This window comes from Drosophila serrata, unplaced genomic scaffold, assembly GCF_035046125.1.
Source record: "Drosophila serrata isolate PLE 108 unplaced genomic scaffold, ASM3504612v1 contig_240, whole genome shotgun sequence".
Lineage (NCBI taxonomy): Eukaryota > Metazoa > Arthropoda > Insecta > Diptera > Drosophilidae > Drosophila > Drosophila serrata.
In genome coordinates, this window is record NW_028257138.1 from 3,192,845 (window position 1) to 3,215,596 (window position 22,752).

Sequence of the window (22,752 nt, forward strand, 5' to 3'; positions counted from 1 at the left end):
AACTCAAAAAGTTTAAATTCTTATCAAGTTTTTATCTAAAGATCACAAATTCAAGGAAAACTTCATTGAAAGTGGTTTCATTTGTTTTCTTTTTAATGTTTCAATATTATTATCAATTCTTTTTTCATATTTTACTAAATATTTCTCTTAATGTAAAGGCTTAGGCTTTTTCACTCTTCTATTATTATTATATTTCTGTGCCACAGCCGCAGCCTTTTTTTGGCTTTTGCCTTTTACCTGGGCTGCGGAATGATGTGCGGACTATTTGCGCTATAAATATAATAGTTCTAATTTCGCACTAATGCATGGTAATCCGTTAGCTCAAAGCCCAAAACTAAATGCCGCACGAGGGAGTGTCCTGTGGCCTCTGTCCCATATCCTTTGGGAGCTACGTCTGTGTCTGTGTTTGTGTCTGGGTCGAGTGCTGATTTATCGCGAACCGCAAGGAAAAACAGACCAGGCGGGAGGTCAAACAAATCATTTTGCAAACACAAGGATAGTATGAGCCACTGAGGCATTGGTAGTGCCTGGAGGATGCCAGGATGCAGGCGCTATGCTGGACAATTGGCAGCCACGCGGAGCTGCAGATAAAATAATAAACTGAACATGCAAAAGCGGCGGCTACTGTCCCAAAAATTTACGACCGCTGCTGCAAACCGGAAACGGAAACGGAGACGGGTCCGGAAGCGGCACACACACAGGCTCCCAAAAAACTGCAGAGCGACATTGATGTTGCCTAAGCCCGGCCTGGTCCGAGCCTTGATTTAGTGGCATATAATGAGCTCTGCCTGGAAGGGATCTGGGCATAAATCATGCGGCATTAACAGCTGCTGCTTGGCCACATCAAATCCGAGTTAAGTTTTCCACGATGCAGCATCAGGAGGAGGAGCAGGAGCAGGAGCAGGAACAGGAGCAGGAGCAGTAGTTGCCAAACGAAACAATTCTCGAGCAGGGCCATAAAACAAATCGCTTTGGAATTGCAGTTTAAATATTTCTGCACAATTTTTCACTGAACAAAGTCAGAGTGTGGCGTACTTTCTCCTTCTCCTCAACACATATGCAGTCCTTGCATTATTTAACTTTTGCCTGGGAAAAGCAGACAGCAGAGGATGATGCAGAAATAATTTGCAGTTTGCAAACCGAAAATTTATGACTTTGCCAGTTGATTTCTTAGCCGTTTGAGTGATTGCACAAGGGAGTCGCAGGAGGGTAAGTCCTTGAACAGGATAGAACTAAACTCAACCACAACATGGACACACACACACTATCCTCGCTTTGTGGCAGGGCATTCGGCAGGAAAATTGCTTCCTTTGGTCTCCCTGTCTCTCTCCCTTAGTCTCTAGGTGTCTCTCTGAATGTGGCCATCGATGTGACCCATGACCTGGCCCAGGCTGGAGCGGCAGGTCCTTTGGCTTGAGTACTTGGGCGACGCTCTGCTGATTTCGATTTGCTTTGCACTTCTCGTGCCAACGTGTGCGAAATTAATTATACGAATTGCCATTTAAAGTAACTCGAGTGTTGAAAACTAATTAATTTGTTGGCCCCGGCCACACACACACACAAGGCTCCTGGATCTAACCGATTAAGGGGTCTTAAACTTAAAGCCATCATTAAAGGATGTCTCCTTACGAAAATTGCTTCTGCTTAAAGTTTTTTATTTTCTCTTTGAAGAGCGAATATGCTTAGCCGAGTGTAACGAGTGGATAAATCATTCGTAGGATATGGGTTGTATGTACGTAGGACGAAGGATGCTCGCCTTAATGGCTGACAAAGAAAACTTTCACTCCTTTTTGAAGTCTCGGAACCTTGCGCAGGCTGAACAATATATGCAGCAAGTCCTGGCATTTAACGACCTCAATGTCTCCCGTTCCGTGTGCTCCTTGTGCTCCTTGCGCTCCTTGTGCTCCTTGTTCTCCCTGTGTGCGTTGTCCTGGCTCATAAATGCCTGGGCAAAGGCCTTAGAATTGAACAATTTAAGGCCCCGTCTGCGGTTGGGCCATTATAGCTGCCGCAGTGGCTTTTGTCGAATGGAAAACGCTGCCCCGCCTCGTCCTCGTCCTTTGTTGTTATTTTTTACCGCTTCGGGTTATGAAAACTAAAACATGGCGCATGCATGATAGTAAAAAGAGAGAGAGAGAGAGAGAGACAGAGAGAGAGGGAGAGCGAGCACTTTGCGGTAAACTACACACTTGGCACTTGACACCTGCAAAGGCAGACACGACACACACGATACGCATACGCCACGTTGTCCCCAAATTGCCCTAAAAGCGTAAAACAGCTAAAAACATCTAGTAGTAGCAGGAAGTCTCAGATGCGTCTGCCACCAAAAAAGGCCCAGCTCCTGCCCCCCGGGACCCAGTCCCCCCTCTGCATCCTTTCGAGCCCATTGTTTATTAGCCAAGCCAGTGGCTTTTCCACCAACAGCAGGCAGCAGCCAACGTGGCACAAAAGCAAGACCTCCTCCATTGTGTCCCTGTAACTCCTCCCTCCCTGGCCACCCTCCCTCTCTTCATGCAGCTGTTGTCGCCTTTAGGTCACCGTGTCAGCTCTGGTGCAGCACCAGCAGCAGCAGCAGCCCAGAGCTAGGAGCTCGGGTTAAGGACGGCCAGGCAGATCCCCACCGCGGCGCGATTCCTCCTTAGTTCGGGGTTCGTGTGGCAGAGAGATACTTTTTATTATGCTGCCACGGCCGATGGTGCAATGGCAACGGCTGCGGATTTTTTGGTGCAACCAAAACAGGCAATTAGGGGAGCTGACAATTAATGTTGGGCACCATTTTTTTTGTTGCATGCAGCATTTCAAATTGAAGCCAGGACGGAGCAAGGATAGCGCTGCAGCAAAGGACGGCACACTTAACCCTGGGTATTACATTTTAATAAAGGGAAAAAGAGGGTTTAAGGTATGGCCTACTTAAGAGCAGGAAAAACCTGTAGTTTATGGCACTTTTAAAAGCTAAAAAATCATATGAAAACTCTTAAAACCCAATTCTTGTTCAAGTTCTTTCGAAAAACTCTTATTATTCCCAGTCAGTTATAAATTTAAATCACCTAACAAGCTGTCCAAGCATTCTCTTTCCCATTTATGCACCGTCTGAAGCTCTGGAGTGTGTCGGAAAATGGCTTTCCACTTTTAATTGAAGTGCAGGGAACTCGGGTTAGCTCTTTTCCAATATACAAACAATGTATCTATAACGAGCATTGGAGCACAACAGGTCAGCGCATCGCAAATAGTAAAGGTAAACCGGGGAGGAGAAAAAAGAGCGAAAATCAATAAGCCAAGCTGCCAGACACATATCCCATTCCAGCCAGATCCTGTCCAGAGTCCAGCCCACAGCCAGTTATGGCAGCTGGTTACTTTCTTACAGAGCGCTGTCCATAGACATCTCTGGGAGATGACTTTGGCTGGCTGGCCCTTTGCCATTCACTTGACTCGATTCCCCTTCATGGCTCCTTTTCATGTTATGGCCTCCTTTGAGGGGAAACTGTCAGTTCTTTAAGCTGCTTGACGATGCGGTTTCTCTTTTTTTTCTCTGTGCCCTACAATCGCATTAATGGCCAGGAAATCCATTGAGTTTATGGAATATTTTCCGACCATTCCGGTCAGACAGCCAGGCAGCCCCATTTAGGACACAGGCAGAAGAAGGGTGTGAATCGTCCTGGATGTGAGCTTGATTCGTTGCGACAGAGCGTGGGTCCTTCCTCACTCACTCACGTCCGTCCTGGCTTTCAGCTGTTTGACAATTTATGTTATTAGGACATATCAATACCGGGGTCCCTCTATGCTCGTCAAAGGATGTTTTTGCGGTTGCTGCGGTCCCCACTTCACATAGCACAGCGAACTCGTAATTTAATGAGTGGTTGAGCTTAATCCACTTACATGCTTTATTGTGGTTATTCCTGCATGTTGGATGGTTCGTCCTTTCCCATCCCATCCCTTTTTTTTTGGTCCTGACCTGTGTCTGGGACTGCAATTGATGGCGTTGCGGTTCGCAAATCGAAAAACAAATGCTGTCACTACATTTGATCTTTTTTTTAGGGGGGAGAGAGTTCCGAAATTATGCATTTGATTTGTGTAATTTTGTGGCGAAAATGTTTCAATAACTATGCGAAAAGCGAAGAGATAATGAACTGTCGATGCCTTCACTAAAGTGAAACTTTCACAGCTGAAGTCGTCGAAAATTGGAAAATACGAAACCGAGTATTTTGACAAAGACATAAAATCCTGCGGCTAGAAAAAGAGGGAGCATCTGTGTGGAGGAGCAGAAGGCAGAACCACTTAAGAGTCGACGCTGCCGAAGCCAAAAGCCGCAGGAAAATTAATTAAACTTTGCTTTGCCTTGAAGGAAATTACCCGTAGGCAGACGAACTATCTGCACCTACTCCTTCGAGCAGCCGAAATGCATTTAGCGCCTGGGAAAGCGTCTGAAATGCAACACCCGCAAGGAGGAGTCCTCGTCCTCGTCCTCGTCCTCGTCCTCGGGAGCGTTAATGAAGTTACGCGGCATCGTTGCGGTGGTGAAGAAGCAGCAAGGAACAGGAGCAAGGAGCAAGGAGCAGGAGCAGGAGCCACTGCGAATCTCTCCCAGACAAGAAGCACTTAGCAGGCGACAGTTGTTGTTGGCCTGAAATACGAAACTATTCGGCCTCATCGAAGCTCATTTCGGGTTAGATGGCGTAACAGGCAGGGAAGGTGCCACCAAATATGTATATTTGGCAGCAAATTAAGCATTTCCAAGTGTGCGGTGTCCTGGAGAGGAGCGGTTCCTGCGGTGCTGCCACTTCAATGTATGCGTAATCCACATCTCTGCTGGAGTAGCCCCGGAAGGGGGCTCCTTTTGTGGCCATAGTTGTTTTGGGGGAAAACTTTTAAAAGGGGCTTCCTTTTAGTAGCTACAAAACTTTATGATGTGTGCGCTGGGGTAAACCGAGAGAAAAGCTTTGAGTTTGAAGTAGTTACAAGGAAATAAAGATAGATGTTAATGAGATAGGTAATTCTCTATTTAAATATAAAAATGGTATTAGGTATAGAAAAAGGTACAAAAGCTGTTGAATATTTAAATACTCTCAAGAAAATATCTCTTTGAAATCTTTCTTTTAAGCAAGAGGTTTGTAAGCCAGCCATCTTATAGTTTCTACTATTATTGCTTTTACTTTCTTGCCGTTTAATTGATTTTTATGGAATTTCTGTAGCTCCTTTTTTCTTATACCACCTTTTACTTTTAATTCCACAAATTATTATACCTTTTCTCTCCCTGTCTGGGAATAAGGCTTCTGCTCTGCTCTCGAAAGATAGACACACAGAGGCTGCTCCTACTGCCGTGTCTAAGCCAATGTCCTTCTGCTGCTTCATTCTGCACCTTGGGCTTCCTCCGCGAATCATCAGTTGCTGCCAAAGTTTTAGCTATTAAAAAATCAGTACTTGCACTGCACAGACTTTCATAATCCGCTTAAGTGTTGCAGGCTAAGGAGAGAGTGCTCTTCTCGCCTATGTTAATTGAGCAAACATCAAAGGATGCCTCTCTGCCCACCTAAGTTTTACCTCTGAATCTAGATTCAAGCCGACAGTGGGAAGGAATTTGCATAACTTCGTTAGCGGAGAGAGAGAGAAAGAGGTGAAAGCCCCACAGCTGATTAAGAGGTAGCACCAAAAACTTATGAATGTTTCAGCGGCAATACAAAGTCGTGTTCTTCCCCAGTTCCAGTTTACCGCATATATGCAAGTGTTTGCACTATCGAGCCAATAACTCATGTGTACGCTCCCGGCAAGCCAAAGCGGAGCTGCGATTCCAGACGCCGGCAAACACACTTCCAGGCATATACACACTCGGGACACACACACACCCACTCACACACACCCACACACACTGGGAGAAAGCCGCACATTGAAGTGACAGCGCTTTCATGGCCCCAATATGGCAAAGTGCAAAAAAACTAAAGCGCCAGCAGTAAAAGAAATCGTTGGCATTAATCTCTCAATAAATCAATCGGTAAAAGAACATGAGGAAGGGGGGGAAAGGCGAGGGGGTAGTGTCATTGTGGATGCCACAGATGGGAGGTGGGGAGGTGACCAACTTTGGTGAAGGACTTCGGGGCATTCAAGACACAGTGGTGCATGCATAAAAGGCAGCTGAAATCCTGGTAGTATTCAAAAATCAAAGGACATAAGTATGATTTTGGTGGAAAATCTATAAATTGTGAGAATTATTATATTTCCAAGGGGATTTCAGATAATTCATAATTGTTTATTTGATTTTGTAGAACTAAAAATGACTCTTTCGGTGAACTGAACTACAAACTATAATACTCCCTGCTTCAAAACATAATTAAGCTGTTATTAATGATCAATAATTTTCTAAAAGTGTATCCTAGATCTGTAAATGACTCTGTTACATTCACCATAACAAGCTTCCTAATAATTCAACATTAATTAAAACTGTTACCTGGAATTATTAAGTAATTCCCACTCGCTTAATGGAAAGCCTTGCCTGCCATACCAAAAGTAGGTAAGGTAAAGTAAACATAAAAGGCATCAAGTTGTGCGTGAAGAACCACCTTTGGAAATATTAACCGCAAAAAGGTTAATAAATACATATTTCATTGGGAAAACCCCACCCCCCCCTTCCGAGCGTTTTAGCGTTGCCATGGCAAAGGTTTTTCTCGTTTTCCCGGCGCTCGTGCGGAGCGCACAAAAGTATGCAATGCTTATTTTCATTTTTGATTATTCCGCCGCTGATTGCGCGAACGTCGCACTTGCCATTCGTCTTTGTCAGCAGCTAGGAAAAAAAAGGACGAGAGAGAGCCTGGTCTGGGAGCTGCTGTCAGCAGTTACTATCTGGCGGGACTTGGTACTCGGGACTGGAGGTGGAAGCTAACAAATTGCAAGGCGAGGCAGGTGCTCTCGAAAAACATATTGATCACAAAAGCTTCGTGTCATAACGACAGGAGCAGGAGCAGCAGAAGTGACAAGGAATGCGGCCAGGTGCTGATTGCATTCGCATCCCGAAAAATCGAATAGTCGCAGTCAGTGGAGGGTTTTCGTTATGCTCCAGATATGCTCCAGATTTCGGCGTGGTGGTGACCCCGACCCGGGTTCATTTGTCACTGCAGGCGGTGCCAGCAGGTCCCTGGGAAGCCTCTCCCCCGAAAAGCAGAATGTTTGCGCCCCAGATAAGCTTACACAACAGCAAAAGATGAAAGGAGAGGAGTGGAGGAGGCACTGCACCAGGAAACGGCACTGAAGACTCGGAGGGCTGAGCAAAAAGTGGCAACTTTTAATTCAATTTCGGCCACTTTCTGGCCATAGGCGAATAAAAATGCCTTTATGCAAGTTTTCAATTGTGTTAGTGTGCGTCTGCCGGTGGTCTTTGGCTCTCTCCTCCTGGCACTGCCCCGGCAGCCGCTGCTCCACTTTCATTTCATTTCATTTCATTCCATTTTTTGGTTGCCACAATTTGATACAAATAATTCTATTATGGAGTCCGAGCGTAAACCCACACGTATCCTGGCGAAAGGAGCGCGGACGCCAGGCAAGACAGACACCAGAAGCGCAAAACTTAACGAAATTGAAATGGAAAATAAAAGGAAACCGAATGGAGAGAACTAAAAAAAAGGAGAAAAGAACGAAGAGAAATGCCCTCTCTCTAAGGGAAAATATTTTATTATTGATTTGAGAATATCATTTAATTTATATTAAAGAACAAAGGAGTAGGAAAATCTATTATATAGTTATAGATTACTATTCCAAATTCCTCTAAATCCCAGGACTCTTGTAAGGGTATCAGTCAGCCAAAGGAGAGGAAATCAAGCAATGAAATCAGCAAAGTTGCAGACAGTCAGCTGGGTTTTGGCCCCAACAGCAGCGAATGGCAACAAAGTAACGCCGGCAACAAAACAATCAAACGAAATCATAAAGCAGGCGGCAGGCGGCAGGACGAAGGGTGCCAAGGACTGCTCTGCCGGACAAGTGTGTGTGTGTGTGGATGGCACCAATATCAAACAGCGCACAGCGAACAATAGAAAAAAGAGCTGGAGAGCTGCTAAATGGAAGCTGTAACCAAGGCAGCCAAAGCTCTTTAAAGGACCTTCGACCTCCGTTTGTTGTTGAATAATAATCAAAGGATCACTATGAACCGGCAGCATCGTCCTTCGAAGCCACGATTTACGATTGGAAGGAGTCTCTCTCTCGTTCTCTCTCTCGAACATTTATCAAAAACACTTTCACTTGGCGCAAATTCGCACATTTATCTTATGCAAGCAGAAGAAAAAGAAGGCAGGCACAAAAACCAATTCTATTACAGCTGCTGGCATGGATTCGGATTTGGTCTTTGGCATTCTATGGCCATGGCACACAAAGTGTCCACGGACACCGACAGCGACACGGACAACGACTACGACGAGCGAATGTGGGCAGTTTGGCCCTTGCGCCGTGGATATGGGATCCTCCTGCCAACTCCCACCGAATATACTATTTCATTTGCATTTCGTATAAGTCACATGGCTACGTGACCCACATGCACAAGACACTGGCTCCCTGTTCGACTTTTTGCCAATAACAGAGTACAAACGAGTTGGGGCCAGCAGGAGGGCTAGGTTGGTTTCGGATGAGGCTGGGACTGGGACTGGGGCTAGGGCAGCTGGGCACGAGGGCTATTGTGCAAAGACAAGCACAAATTTGTATAAATTTTCAATAAATTACATCAAATCAAGCTGCAAGCACTTGAAAACTACCAGACACGTGTTACACCCTTGCAAAGAGGGTGAAGATGAAGGCGAGTCTGTGTGCGGAACGAGATTAGACTTACTTACAGAGCAACAGAGCACCCTGAAAGAAAAAGTTTGTGAAACATTAAAAAGGGTTTTTTTACGACATCTTAGGGAAAAGAATAAGGGAAAAATTAAGGAATTAGCAAACCTTTAAGTCACAAAAATGTGTGATATTAAGGAATGCTTTGATACCTATTTAATGGGTTTAAATTTATAACTTACAGAACTTTTTTGAGATGCTCCTGTCAAAGAACTTTATTTTTGCACTACATTCTAAAATCTTCTAAGAAATGTATAAATATATAGAAACAAAAGAGCATGCTATAGTTTCTTTGGAAAACCACAAAAGAGTCTTTAAAATCAAAGAACTCTTGGAAAAACAGTCAGATTTCCCTAAGAAATATTAAAACCTAACGAATTTTTCTAGGTGTATTTACATATTTTTTCTCTACCAACTCACTCACGCCCACTCACTCAGAAAGGAGAGCAAGGACCAAGAAGCAAAACCCTACCGGACTGTGGAGTGTATTAAAAATGTGCCAATGTGCACGAAGCGAAGCACTTTGGTTGCAAATTTGTTTGCTGTGGAGGCCGAATTTCACAGACAACGTTATGCATATGAGTTTGGGCCAAGAAGGGGTTGTACCAGGAGCAGGGGTGAGGAATTGGAGTGGAATACAGAGCTAGGAGCCAGAGCAAAGGGTTGCTGTAAGAGGCATGCGGAATCGCTGGCTTAGGCCTGTCCAAACCTCGATCGACAGATAGTGCACGTATCCAGGCATGGGATTGGTCCTTCGATTTGCAGCCATCCTCCGCCCAGTCAATGTATCTCAATTGCCAATGTGGCAACGACGGTGGCAGGTTCTCTCATCTGGCCGTGTCGCTGGCATAGAGAGCGACTCGAAAGCCACGCCGTTTGACAAAGATTAATTCTAGTGTAGCACTCTCGATGATGGCCGCAGGACGATGGCGACGGCGACGATACCCTCTTATAGCTGACCCCTGACCCCTGAACCCTGACGCCTGCCACCGACCCGCAGAAACCCATCAGCTCCAGGACTCCAGCTCTCCAGCATCACACAAAGCGTAACGACAAAAACATCATCAGCCAGGAGCAGGAGAAGAAAAAGAGAATCTGAAACGAGATGGGATGGGAAAAGCGTTCAGTATCTCTCCCTTCTCCCTCTGTGTGTGAAATTTGGCACTGTAAACGTGTTGCACTGGAAAAATTCACAAATAATGGTGGAAAGACCGCAATAAAAGGAAATGTACACACGGAGCCGTGTTATTTGGCAATTGGATAGGGAATTTTAGCAGCTTTGAAGAGGTTTGGCCTTTTCGTAGAAATGACACTCATTAGTACAATATTCTGGTGTGGAATTTTAACTCTTTTGAACTTGACGGCGCTAGAATTAAGGAAAATACCTTGTAATATTAGATTAAGGAATTTTGAGAACAAAATAAAAAAAATTTCCTTTGAAATAAAGATTGGGATTATTCTTTCTGAATGTTGAGAATCTAATTCTTCACTGCTTCTTTCACAACAAATATTAGAATCAGTTAAAAGCTTGTTCTTGATTTTTTAATACTCCTAAAAAATATTTATTGATTAGATAAAATATGGTATTAATGCCACAGAAAACAGGGATGTTTCAAAAAAATGTCTGGGATTCACTCTGTGAGGTTTTATTCTCTTGCAAGGTATTATTATTTCAATCAGAAGCTAAAAACGAAGTGAAAGAATCATTTCCGACCCCACAAATCATATATATTTTTGATCAGCATTAACAGGGGAATCTTTCTAGCCATATAGGGAAACAAATTTTTTTCGACAATGTTTTTCGAAAATTTTTGTTGTTAAAAGAGGACTTTTAACATATTAAAAAATTGACAAAATTTTAAATATTTTGAAATTTAAATCTTGGTATGCAGATTTATTAATCTATTAAAAACTGGCACAGAACAGCTTTCCGAATCGAAATTAATGGATTTTTGGCTGAGTTATGAGTTTTCTAAGCTTTGGGTTATAGAAAAGCCATCATACTGAATATTTATACCCGTACAGGGTATCATAAATTCAGTCAGAAGCTTAAAACGTAGTGAAGGAGTCGTTTCCGACCCTATAAATCATATATATTCTTAATCAGCATGAACAGGGGAATCTTTCTAGCCATATAGGGAAACAAATATTTTTTGACAAATTTTTTCCAAAATTTTTGGTGTTTAAAAAAATTTTAAAAAATTGGCAAAATTTTAACTATTTTAAAATGTAAATCTAGGTATGCAGATTTATTATTCTATTAAAAACTAGCACAGAACCGCTTTCCGAATCGAAATTAATACATTTTTGGCTAAGTTATGCGTTTTTTAAGCTGTGGGTTATAGAAGAATCATCATACTGAATATTTATACCTTAGCAGGGTATCAAAAGTTCAGTTAGAAGCTAAAAAAAATCTGAGGGAGGGTAGTCCTGTAAATTCCCAATTGTTTATAACACAAAGCTAAGACAAATGAATTCAGCTTGATTTCTTGATTTTCTTGGTATATTTTATTTAAATTTTTCAAATGAAACACCCAATATATATCGCTCAGTGTAGTATAGCTAAGAGTCCGGGTCCTGGCAGCCATAACAATCTGCAGTTTTTTTTGCCGCCGATTCTTCGCACTGCCCTTCTATGGCCAAGAGTGAAAGGAGGAGGAGGAGCAGGACGAGGAGCAGGACGAGGAGCAGGAGGAGGCACTGTGTGTATGCGGTCGACATCAGCGAAAGACAAACTCAAAACTTATTTACACTGAGGCAGACACACACACACACACATTCTCCATTTACAATGCATTTTGGCATGACCGCAGCATAAAAATTTGTAAAGAGCCCCTCGACGCGGGGCTCCCAGCCAACCTGACCTCTCCTCATTCTCATCCGGCGCCTCCTGGACAAAAAAAAGGAAGAAACGACCCCGAAACAAAACTAGGATTCGCAAGCCTTTGGAATAGTTGTTTGGCCAGAAGCGGAGGCAAAGGCAAAGGCTAGAGCAAAGGCAGTGGCAAATGCGCAAAAAATGCAAAGGGGAAATGAATAAAAGGCCGGAAGCAATATGCATTTCCGCTGCCAGAAAAATGTAAGCACTTTCCACTTGCCAGAGAAGGAGGACGAGGTGTGGACGGAGCATGTGGAGTGTGAACTGGGGAACGGTGAAAAGTGCAACTGGAAAAACTCAACTGGCTGACTTGGCAGAAGCAAAAGGCAGCAGGAGGAGCAGCAGGAGGAGCAGGACCATGACTATGACTAGAGCTCCTCTTGGACCAGCCACGCGCATGTTTATGAATGAGAGAGTGTGTGTGTGCTTTCCCTTTCTCTGCCTTTCCCTGGCTTTCCCTGGTTTTCCCCGGCTCTGGCAAGGACTCTGCTCTAGCATCCACTCTCTAATATACTAAACCTGTAAATATAACCAAAAAAAGTGTTTTAAATTTTGGGAAATCCTCCGCTCGCTAGCCAACGCCTGGCAATGTGTCAAGCATCCGAGCAGCAGAGCTCAGTTCAGGCCAGCTTCGGGTGGCTTTTAACTTTATTAAAATAGATGAAAGTGGGCAGAGCCGGGCTGAGCCGGGACTGGAGAGGCGAGCACTTTGCCGGAATTGTTAATCCAAAGAGGACGCAAGTGCAACAAAAGATTTACAGCGTCCACAATGGGAGCAAGTAGAAAATGGTTGACACACAAATGAATCAATCGGAATGCGAAAGACTAAGGCTTCGAACTGCCTGACCTGCTGCTCCACTTCTCTCTCTCGTTTCGAAATTGAATTATTAATTCTGAAATAATGCGCAAATAAAAGTCGATAAGCCAAGAAGTGAAATGGCAGCTAAGCTACACGAAATGCCACACAATCAAGCGGAGCCGAAACCCATCTAGGGACTGAGACTAAGGACTCATCTCCTCGCTGTCAGCATCCTGGCAAAGGCGGTACCCGAAAGCATGTCGATATTAGGCAAGATAAATTGAAAATGAATTGCGAAGGAGCCCGAGGACGAAAAGGAGCGGGGTGGAGCCCAAGGGAGGTCCAAACAGAGTCAGTCGAAAATTGCCGCATAGAAATAAACATCAGGACGGGGCATTTAACGCAGGATGTAGACCACGGCTACGGTTACGGGACCAAGTCGTAGTAGAAGTCGCAGTCTATGTCGATGTCGATGTCGATGGCATTAAGTCAGTGGAAAAGGCAGTGGCGAGGGCATCAGGAGAATTGAATGAAGCGGAAACGGAAAGCAAGCTAATGAATGAAGCACAACGAACCAAATGAATGGCAGGGTCCGGGCCAGAATTTTTGGGAGTGAAATCGGTCTCGACCAGGACTACACGCTTCGCTGCCTGTTGGAGGAATGGTTTGGGTTGGACAGGGATGGGTTTGGATTGGGTTGGGATTGGGATGGGTTTGGTGATGGAGGCTTGATGGCCTGATGGCGGTGACGGAGGGCTTGCTGCGGTTTTGGCCGGGGCTCATAAAAACGACCTTCACAGCTTATATACAAATGAATATTTGTATTTTGGCAACGACACAACCAACAACGAGTCCGTCTGTGATGGCCAAGACAATGGCAATTTTCGCCTTAGCCCCGGCGATGCTTACACAGTGGGAAAATGTGTAGATTTATTGATCTTTAAATATGATTTATTGAATATTTAAATAGATTTATGCTTACCTATAAGGAGTTATTTATATTGCTCTTATATTCCTATCCTTTAGGCCTTTAAATATTATGTTGCATACTTATGATGAACATAATAAATGGTTTTTAAACTCTTCTATATTTTATTTTCTTAATTAATTGAAAACCTTTAAATATTTATCTTTAAAACTAAGGCTTTTTAATGTACTTTTGGAGATTTTAATTGACTTTCTCCAGTATAGGCTGCAAATATTTTATATAAAATATAAATAAGCACATCTTAAGCAGGAATTTTCATAAGACTTAAGTCTTTAACAATTTTCGTAATATTTCTAGCAGTTCTTCAGTTAATTTCAAACCCATTTCAATGTGTTTTTGACATTCGAAAAGAAAAATCTCTGAAAAGTAACCGCTTTTCCCCAAAGTGCAGCAACGGAAAACGTCTGAGGGAATGGGATATCCTGGGCCGACACACAATTGCCACGTTTTCCGGCTTTGTTCGGGTTTGTTTTTGACTGGACTGACCCCTTGCCATGGCCATCACCATTACCATCCTCCATCGGACATCGAGTATCGAAAACCGAGCACCGAGCAAGGACCACCGCCTGGCCACGTCACACTTCAGATAAGAGCCTTTTGCATATTAGCCCCTCTTTTTTGGGGGGGAGGCCGGACAACGACAGGATATCTGGCAGGATATCGTTCATTAGAGCACTGGAAGTGCAAGGCGAGGCAATGAACTGTTGCCGTCCAAATCATTTGTTTGACAAGAGCCTCTGCTCTGACCTCCTGATCCCAGGACCTCCAAAGTAGCCCAGAGATCAAACACAAATCACTCGCTGAGTAATCGCCGCGACAGTAATGAAAACGACTTGGAGAGTCCACAAAGTTTTACATTTAACTTTGATTGTAAGTTTTGCGGCGGTTGGGAGAGAGTCCTCCTCCTGCTCCTCCTCCTGCTCCGAATAAATACCCAAGCCCGGGGCAATTTTTGTGATTTTTGGCTTCTGATTTCTGTATGATTTTGCGAGCCTTTGTTGATGCTTCTTCCCCCCACACACCCGTCGTGCAAATAAATTTCAACCCGCCCCAATTAAATTCCAGCTGCCCCACACAGAGTTGGAGGACCAGGAGGCAAGGATCCTGGGGACCTGTCCAGGGAACAGAGAAAGTTTCAGGCCCAACTTTTGTGTAATGAAAACAAATTATGCTTAATAGAAAGTTGCTGGATTGGAAATGGTTTTAGGTTTTAGGTTTTTAGTTGGCCAACGAGAGAGAAAGAGAGAGGGGATTAGCGGTGCTTAAAACATATTTAAAGGCCGCTTAAAGACCCCAAAATATCCTGCAAGGAAATTTGTAATGTTTTTGCTTATCCAAAGGATCTACTTCCTTGTCAAATCTTTACCAAAAAGAAATTGTGCCTCATCGGATATCGGGGAGAGCCGGCTTTATTGACTCCATATTTCTTTATTTTGCGACTGCGTTGCACTTTATGGTGGGTTTTTATACGATTTTCTTGTCATTTGGAGTCCTTGTTTATGTCCTCCTCGCCATGCATGGGAGTACGTATACGTACGTGTGTTTGCTTTATGGGTCGGCACAACACAATCATGCACATTTCCCAGGACTCTGCCCCGGCCTTTTGGTCGAGTTTACGCACTTTATTAACATACGGAAAGGCCAACAGGGGGCGAGGAGTCACATAAAAAATGAATCTGAAGCCAGACATCACTCGCTGGTGCTGCGGAATTTAATATATATAAAAGGGCACAACGATATTATTATAAAATGCTTAAACAGAATATTGAAATGAGCTCAAGTAAACGATTCACTTTATGGCGAATTTCCCCCCAGACAGCAGAAGGGTTCGTCCGATGTCTTCAATCATATTCCCAACTCTCCTTGGGCTCTTTTGAATGTTTGATTTGACTTATTTTGTGGGAGTGGAATGGTCATCTGGTTTTTAGAGACAATGAACCCAGCTCACATTCAGTGATGGAAGGCTTAAAGTGGGATTCAGTCATGTCTCTTCAGTGGCTTTTTTCACTGAGCTTTAATTAACTTGGAGTCGAGAATACATTTTGCAGTTTAATTAAAAATTTCACAGCATCAGAAGGAGGAGCAGGAGCAGGAGGTTCTCCCTCTCCAAGGAAACCATCTGGACATCAGCTCTGTTTGTTGCTGATCAAATGCACAAAACAAACAAACCTTTGAGTAAACAAGCGACGACGATGGAGAAATAACCAGGGTGGCACTGCCGCTGATGATATTTCTGATGTTCGAGGTCGGGTGCGAGTTCTGTCCGCCACGCAAAGTGTCAATAACAATTTACACTTGAGACGATATCTCAATATTGGTGCACGACAGCAACAGCTACACACAGGAGGAGGGGACAGTAGGCAGTTCGAAGGAAGCAGGAGGCAGGGGGCAGGATTCAGGGGGGACAGCCAACAAAAGCAATCAGGCGAATGGCAGTCGTCGAGAGCAACAGGAGGACAATGCCGAGTGCCGCTGACGGGGGCAGAGCAATGTGAGTTTGTTTATTTAGCCAGGGACACGCAACAACTAGGTACCACCCTCCACCCCAGTCCAGTCCAGGCCCAGGAGAGCTCTTGGCCATCTGTCGCCGGGCCAGTCATCGCCAGATCCCAATGAGACTTCAAGGTAATCTAAACGGATCTGAGATTAGAGAATCCAGCGGCACAGATTAGCAGCTATCTAATCAAGCGCAGCCTGCAGGAGCAGCACTCTTTATGAGTTTAATATTAAAATCACAGCCTAGAATCGTAAAATCCTTGCACACTCCATGGCAGAGGTAATCAAGGACTGTTGAAGAAAGTTCATGTTCAAGTTCCACACCTCATTAGTGCTGGCAGCTAGCCTGATTTTTCAAGAAGGACAATATTTGCTTCTTTAGAAGTGGAAAAGTATGGAGCTGCAACATAATACAGAAAGAAATTTCTTGAAAATTCTAAATACAAGGCATCTTTATTAATAAATTATAATAATACCAATATTTAAATCACAAATAATTGATTTCAAAAACTTTTATTGATATTTTCTCTAAAAATCTTAACTTTAAATAAAATTTAAACCATTTTTCGAAGCCATTGTGTCAACACTGCGTCCTCATCTCATTACAAAGTGCCTTCAAAGTGTGTGAGTGCCAGGAATAAAGTTTTTTTATTATTATTTCTACTGCCATGATTGCACTAGCAAAGGATAAGGGGAACTGCAGTCGACTTTCGGGCAAAGTTTAACAGGACTTGAAGCAGGACTTGAGCTGAATGGAGCCCTCCCTCCGTGTTCCTTGTAAAATAAAAGAATTCCCGCGGACTAGAGGATGAGTTCCTTGCTCAATGAGCAGTGCTCATTCGCTGGGCAAACATGAATCGTTTTTGGACAATCCTCTAGCCAAGCTTCAAGTAGACATACATTCTTTTGAGTGGTGTGCAATGTGTGCCCTGAGGGATTCCCGAAATCCATCTGGTCATCCGAGCCGCGTACGGCAATCTCTCTCGAGGATGCCCGGCTGTCCCTGGCTATTTATCCCAATTAGCTCTTGTAAATGCTAATAAGGAGAAGGAGCGGAAGACGGAGCCAAGAGTCAGTTCCAGAGCAATGAGAGCACGAGGAGGAGCAACCACTGAGGACGAGGGCCAGCTGATAAATTAGCCATGAATATTCAGCGGCCACGCGCAACATTATTTTCCGCAAAATTAAATTATACATTTTTAAGTTGCGCCCAGTCCAGGCCAAAGGACCAAGGCCTACACTTGTGCAAAAAGCTGGAATCTAGTTAAGAATGCAATATGGAAATTAGTTGCGATGATGATTTTGTATAACAAAAACTAAAAAAGCTGTACATATTAAGTGAGATCTTCGAGGGACTTGAAAACAACTAGCTCTTGAGGTAAAAACAAGAAATCAAAATAACTTCGTGAAGCCGAAGTTTATATACCCTTGTAGATTCTATGATTGTATTGGAAATCAATTATAACTAAGTTAACCATGTTCGCTTTTTTTTAATCCATATATATCAATATTTTTATACCCTTGCAGGGTATTATAATTTCAGTCAGAAGTTTGCAACGCAGTGAAGGAGGCACCTCCGACTATATAAAGTATATATATTCTTGATCAGGATCAACAGCCGAGTCGATCTAGCCATGTCCGTCTGTCCGTCTGTCCGTCTGTCCGTCCGTCCGTCTGTCCGTCTGTCCGTCTGTCCGTCTGTCCGTCTGTCCGTTTCTACGCAAACTAGTCTCTCAGTTTTGAAGCTATCTGAATGAAACTTTGTAGTTAGCCTTGTATATACTCTCACTCGTATATATGTCGGAACGGGCCGAATCGGACGACTATATCATATAGCTGCCATAGGAATGACCGGAAAATTTTTACAAAAAAAATTTTAACTTTTTCAGTTTTCAATAGAATTGAATCAAATTTGAGATATAGCCATTTTACTATACTCTTCAATTTTGTACGAAATTTTATAAAAATCGGACTACTATATCATATAGCTCCCATAGGAACGATCGAGAAATTAATACAATTCAATTTATAACTTTTTTAGTTTTCAGCTGATTTTCATCAAATTTGAGGTATAGCCATTTTATATAAGTCTTAAATTTTGTGGCAAATTTCATGAAAATCGGACGACTATATCATATAGGTGCCATACAAACGATCGTTTGATGTGGAGGAAAAATGCAAATCAGTGAATGTAAAACTGCAAATATAATATGTATAGGTGAATGAAATGAAAGCAGGTATTACTTCATTGTTTTTTAACACAAATATATATAATTTATATTGTATGGATTCCTATTCATAGAAGTTCTATCTGCAAGGGTATATAAACTTCGGCGTGCCGAAGTTAGCTTCCTTTCTTGTTATATGATAATTTTTTGGACAAACCAAAGTTAAAAAATATCATAACTTAGCCAAAAATGCATTAATTTTAATTCGGAAAGCTGTTCTGTGCTAGTTTTTAATAGATTTATAAGTCTGTATACCTAAAATGAAGTTTTAAAATATTTAAAATTTTGTCAATTTTTTAACATGTTAAAAGTCCTTTTTTATCTTCCAAAAAAATTGTCAAAAAAAATTTGCTTCCCAAAATGGCTAGAAAGATTTCCCTGTTCATGCTGATCAAGAATATATATGATTTATAGGGTCGGAAACGACTCTTTCACTTTGTTTTTATCTTCTGACTGAAATTATGATACCCTGCAAGGGTATAAAAATACCCAATTTGGAGTTTTCTCTTAGTGCCTCCTCCTCCATAATTAGCCACTCGAATATTTGTGCCACGATTATGATGGCCCCTGGCCATGAGGCTGGGCCTTTGACGGGTTCATTTTCTCAAGCTCAGGGCAGGGCTCTCTATTAGATGGTAAGAGTTCTCCGGAATGTTCCGGCAAATGTATTGCGCAAAATGGCATAGAAATTGCCTTTAAAAAAGGCATCAAATTATGCCCGGATGGAGGGGAGGCACATCCTTCACTCCGGGCCGTCCCCCCGTCAAATTAGTGCACACAAAGCAGCGCCGGATGGGGAACGGGACACGGGCTAGTAGTGGCTACTTGGCGTATTTACCAGGCGCTTAACCGACTTTCCGCACGCAGGGAACTGCAGGACCCACTCTCCTCCACCCACATTCGCATTCCCTACCCGTTTCCCTAACCATTTCCCTCCCTGCAAATATATTGGCAATGCCGCTGCTGCTCCACTCCGCTGGCAAAGTGCTCCTCCACAATGGCACTCGTTCAGACAATGTTAAATGCGCGCTCTCTCGCTGCGAGCTGTCTGTCAACTTGGCTCAAGTGGCTCCAGTCCCAGTTCCAATCCTGGCTCCACCTCCTCGTCCGCCACTCGATCGATTCGCTGGCCTGACAGCGGCACAATGCGGACGCGGACGCGGATGCGGAAGCGGAGTGCACTTGTCGCCATCATTGACATCAATGCGTCGTAGCTGGCTTTTTAGCTGTCGCGCCCAATGAGGAGCATCGAAGGGTGACAGAGCAGCAGGAGTAGCAGGAGCAGGAGCAGGAGCAGTGGGTGGTATTGGCCAAACACTTTGGCATAATTTGCTGCGAATAACTAATGGGCGTGGCCTGTGCTTTTGGCACCGATAGCCTCCTCCACTGCTCGAAAAGAGTGCCGCCCTAATCGGTATTGGCCATCTTTAAGTATTCCAAGGATTCGGGTTTTGGAATAAGCCAGGCTATAGCTTCGGTTGAGCAATAAATGTTATAAGAAATCTATAAGAATTTCCCTTTTAATTAAAATATTTATCCTGATACTTAACTTAAATTTATACCTTGCCATTCAGCTACAAAAGAAGCAGCAACATAAAGGCTTATTAAGGTATTTTTAAGAACAATGAAGTCTCGATACACTGAGGAAAATGGAAAATAGTTTTAGCAGGTATAATCGGATAGGTATTTTCATGTTTTCATTCATACAGAAAATAAGAAAGGTAAGAGTTTTTATACTCTTGAAGTTATTATAAATGATGTAATATAAAAACGAAAGTTTCATTAAGTTAGCTTCAAAATGGAGGGACTAGTTTTGTTAGAAATGGTTAAAATTGCAGATGAACAGACAGACAGACTTGACTAAATCGAATAGGAATTGACACTCTTCAACAATTCATGTAACATATATATTTCATATAGTCAGAAATTACTGCATTGCATTTACTGAATAAAATGAGAATAGCCTGCAAGGGGGGCAAGGTCTTCTAAGCAAAGGAAGCCTCTTTCTTTACGAATTCTTTAAGGGGTTTTTACGGAGTTTTCCCTGAACCTTTTCCCTGTGTAGTTCTCATTGTGAAAACAGCTTTTACTGTCCGAAAGCAGAGAGGCTGTGTAAAACCCTTTATGCAATCTGCATGCGACCGAACAGATTTCTTTGTGCGAGAATTGATTGCATATTACGTATACGTAATACCGCAAAAGCGCCATCGACATTGCCAGAGCCTTTCCACACGCACAGCCTCATCAATAACCAAAGCCGACAGGTGAAAGGAGGAGGATAAGAAGGAGCAGGAGCAGGAGCAGGAGCAGGAGCAGGAGCAGGAGCAGGAGCAGGAGCAGGAGCAGGAGCAGGATCTGGAGCAGGAGCAGGAGGTGACTGCCAAGTTGTTAGCACGCTCGACTGATATTATTTCTTTTGCTCCTTTATGAATTATTCGCAAACGCATTGATTCACATTGAGCCAAAGGCGAGTAGCGGCAGAGGCGCCTTGCTGTGAAATTTTCATTTGGCTTTTATTTACGTTCAATCGAGTTTTCGCGAAATTAGTTAAGTTTAGCGTGAATTTTATTATACTCAAGCAAGTCGTTCACGTAGCCAAGGAGCCACTCCACATTGCCGCGAGCGAGAGCAAACTTCTTAATTAAAAGATTTGGCCACTGATTGGCTGTTTGCCCAGGTGAGGGTGAGGGTGTAGCTAAGGGGTAAGGGGGTACGGTGTGCGGTGTGCGGTGTGCAGGTGGAATGGTAGCTGTAAGAATTTATATTCAATTTGTTAAATGCATTCGAGTGGCCATTGTCTGTGGCGATAATTGCCAAAGGGAGAGAGGGAGTGAGGGCCGGATGAACTGCCGCCAGAGCTGTGGTTGCCCATAAATCTCGTTTCATTTTCCACTGCGAAAGCGCAAATAAATTCATAGATATGAGCCGAACCGAATGACCCCAACAGTGCCATTCGACATGGCACTTTGAACGAATTTATTTCAAGCCACCAGCAAAATATAAATGCAACTTTCAAATTTAATTTGAAAACTCAGCTCTGCCAAAGCCATAGAAGCTTTATTTAATTTAGTGCCCTTGAGGTCACTTCAACTGCACAATGATGGAGGTCAGAGGTAATTCTAAGTAATTTAAGACTCCGATTAAGATTGAGTTACTAAATTACTCAACAAATATAGACAGTTTCTTCGGTTCAAAAAGCAAATCAATTTAATTTCTTCATTTAAAATAGGAATACTCCCTTGTTTCAGATGGTTAAAGTATTTTAAAACTCTGATTAAGATAAGGGGCAATTTTGAATCACAACATTTATATATCAGGTAGGTTTACTGACTCCTGATCCTCAGCTGGTTAAAGTTGAACTTACTGGCCTGGGTGGGACCCAGTTTAGCGCTGATTTGACGGGGTCCCCGTTTGCTATAGGGTTGAAAAAAGGATAAAATCTTGCCAGGAAGATATAATCTAGTAAATCCCACTCACCATGCACTGTGAAAGTCACTAAGATCCTCGTTCGCCTCCTGCGTGCTCTGCTTTATGGGCTCATCCAAACAGCAAGGATATGTCTTCAGCAAGGATTGGAGGTAATGCTTGGTCTGATGATCCCGACAACACATACCCCCCGTAGCCCTTCCATTCTGGCAGCACATATGCGTCGGAGTCTGAGCTTTTCGATATGGGCATCGTTTTTGCACCACATCCATGAACATGTTGGTCAGGAGCTCCTCCATCATCAGATCAGTATTGGGACGGCAGGACAGGTGTGGATTCACATAGTGCATCACACGTTCCACAGTCTGCTCGTAGTCCACCGGAAGTCCCGTCTGATCATCCATCCGGAAAAGCCTTGGTAACTTGTCTTTGGGTTTGGGTTTGGGCTTGTTCCGAAGGACTGTCCGGCGCCAAACCTGTTGGTTTTGGGGCGGAGCTGAAGGACGTCGCGTGCCGGAGGATCTCTTCTTAATGTTAGTCCTTTGGGTCACAAAGAGATTCTTCAAGACGCTCTGCTGCTTGGGATTCGTTTTGGGAACTTTCTTAGAGATGGTTCTTTTCTTTTTCCTAATGATCTTGGGCTTCAAGGTTTTCTTGGTGATGTCTTTGGGCATCGTTTTTGAATTTTTATTAATTTCAAAACAATATTTTTGAATCAAAACTGGTAAAAGTTCAAATATTAAGAATTTCAAAGTGTTTCAATCAAAGAATGTTTCAAAACAACGCCTGCTTTATAACAAGTTATAACAGCTGTGAGATTCCTCTAGGAAATTTGTTAAGAAATTTATCTGAACTCTACTTTTCTTTCTGTGTAACACACTTAACACAGAGATTTACAGGCCTCTGGCAGAATACGACTATTTAAGTTTTCACGTGAAGGGCAGATCCTGGCCCCCGGCTGACTGTTCCCTGCTCCTTGTGGAGGACAACATGATTACAATTGCCATCCTAGATTTATGATTTCATTGCACATTTACACACACAGGACACACACAATCGGACGGACTTGCATAAGTTGTGAGCTGATGTGGCCACAACCAACTTAACTTTTGAAACAATGTCAAATACAATAAAC

General features: G+C 43.2%; 1 protein-coding gene across 1 annotated transcript; it reads right to left on the reverse strand.

The window, feature by feature from the left end:
- Positions 1-21,371: 21,371 nt before the first annotated feature.
- Positions 21,372-22,524, reverse strand: LOC110177018 (uncharacterized). The gene is made up of 2 exons (XM_020943531.2): positions 21,669-22,524; positions 21,372-21,605 (listed from the first exon to the last, which is right to left on the reverse strand). The coding sequence occupies exons 1-2, from the start codon at positions 22,289-22,291 to the stop codon at positions 21,515-21,517; spliced, it is 714 nt and encodes a 237-aa protein (XP_020799190.2). The 5' UTR covers positions 22,292-22,524; the 3' UTR covers positions 21,372-21,514.
- Between the last annotated feature and the right edge of the window lie 228 nt (positions 22,525-22,752).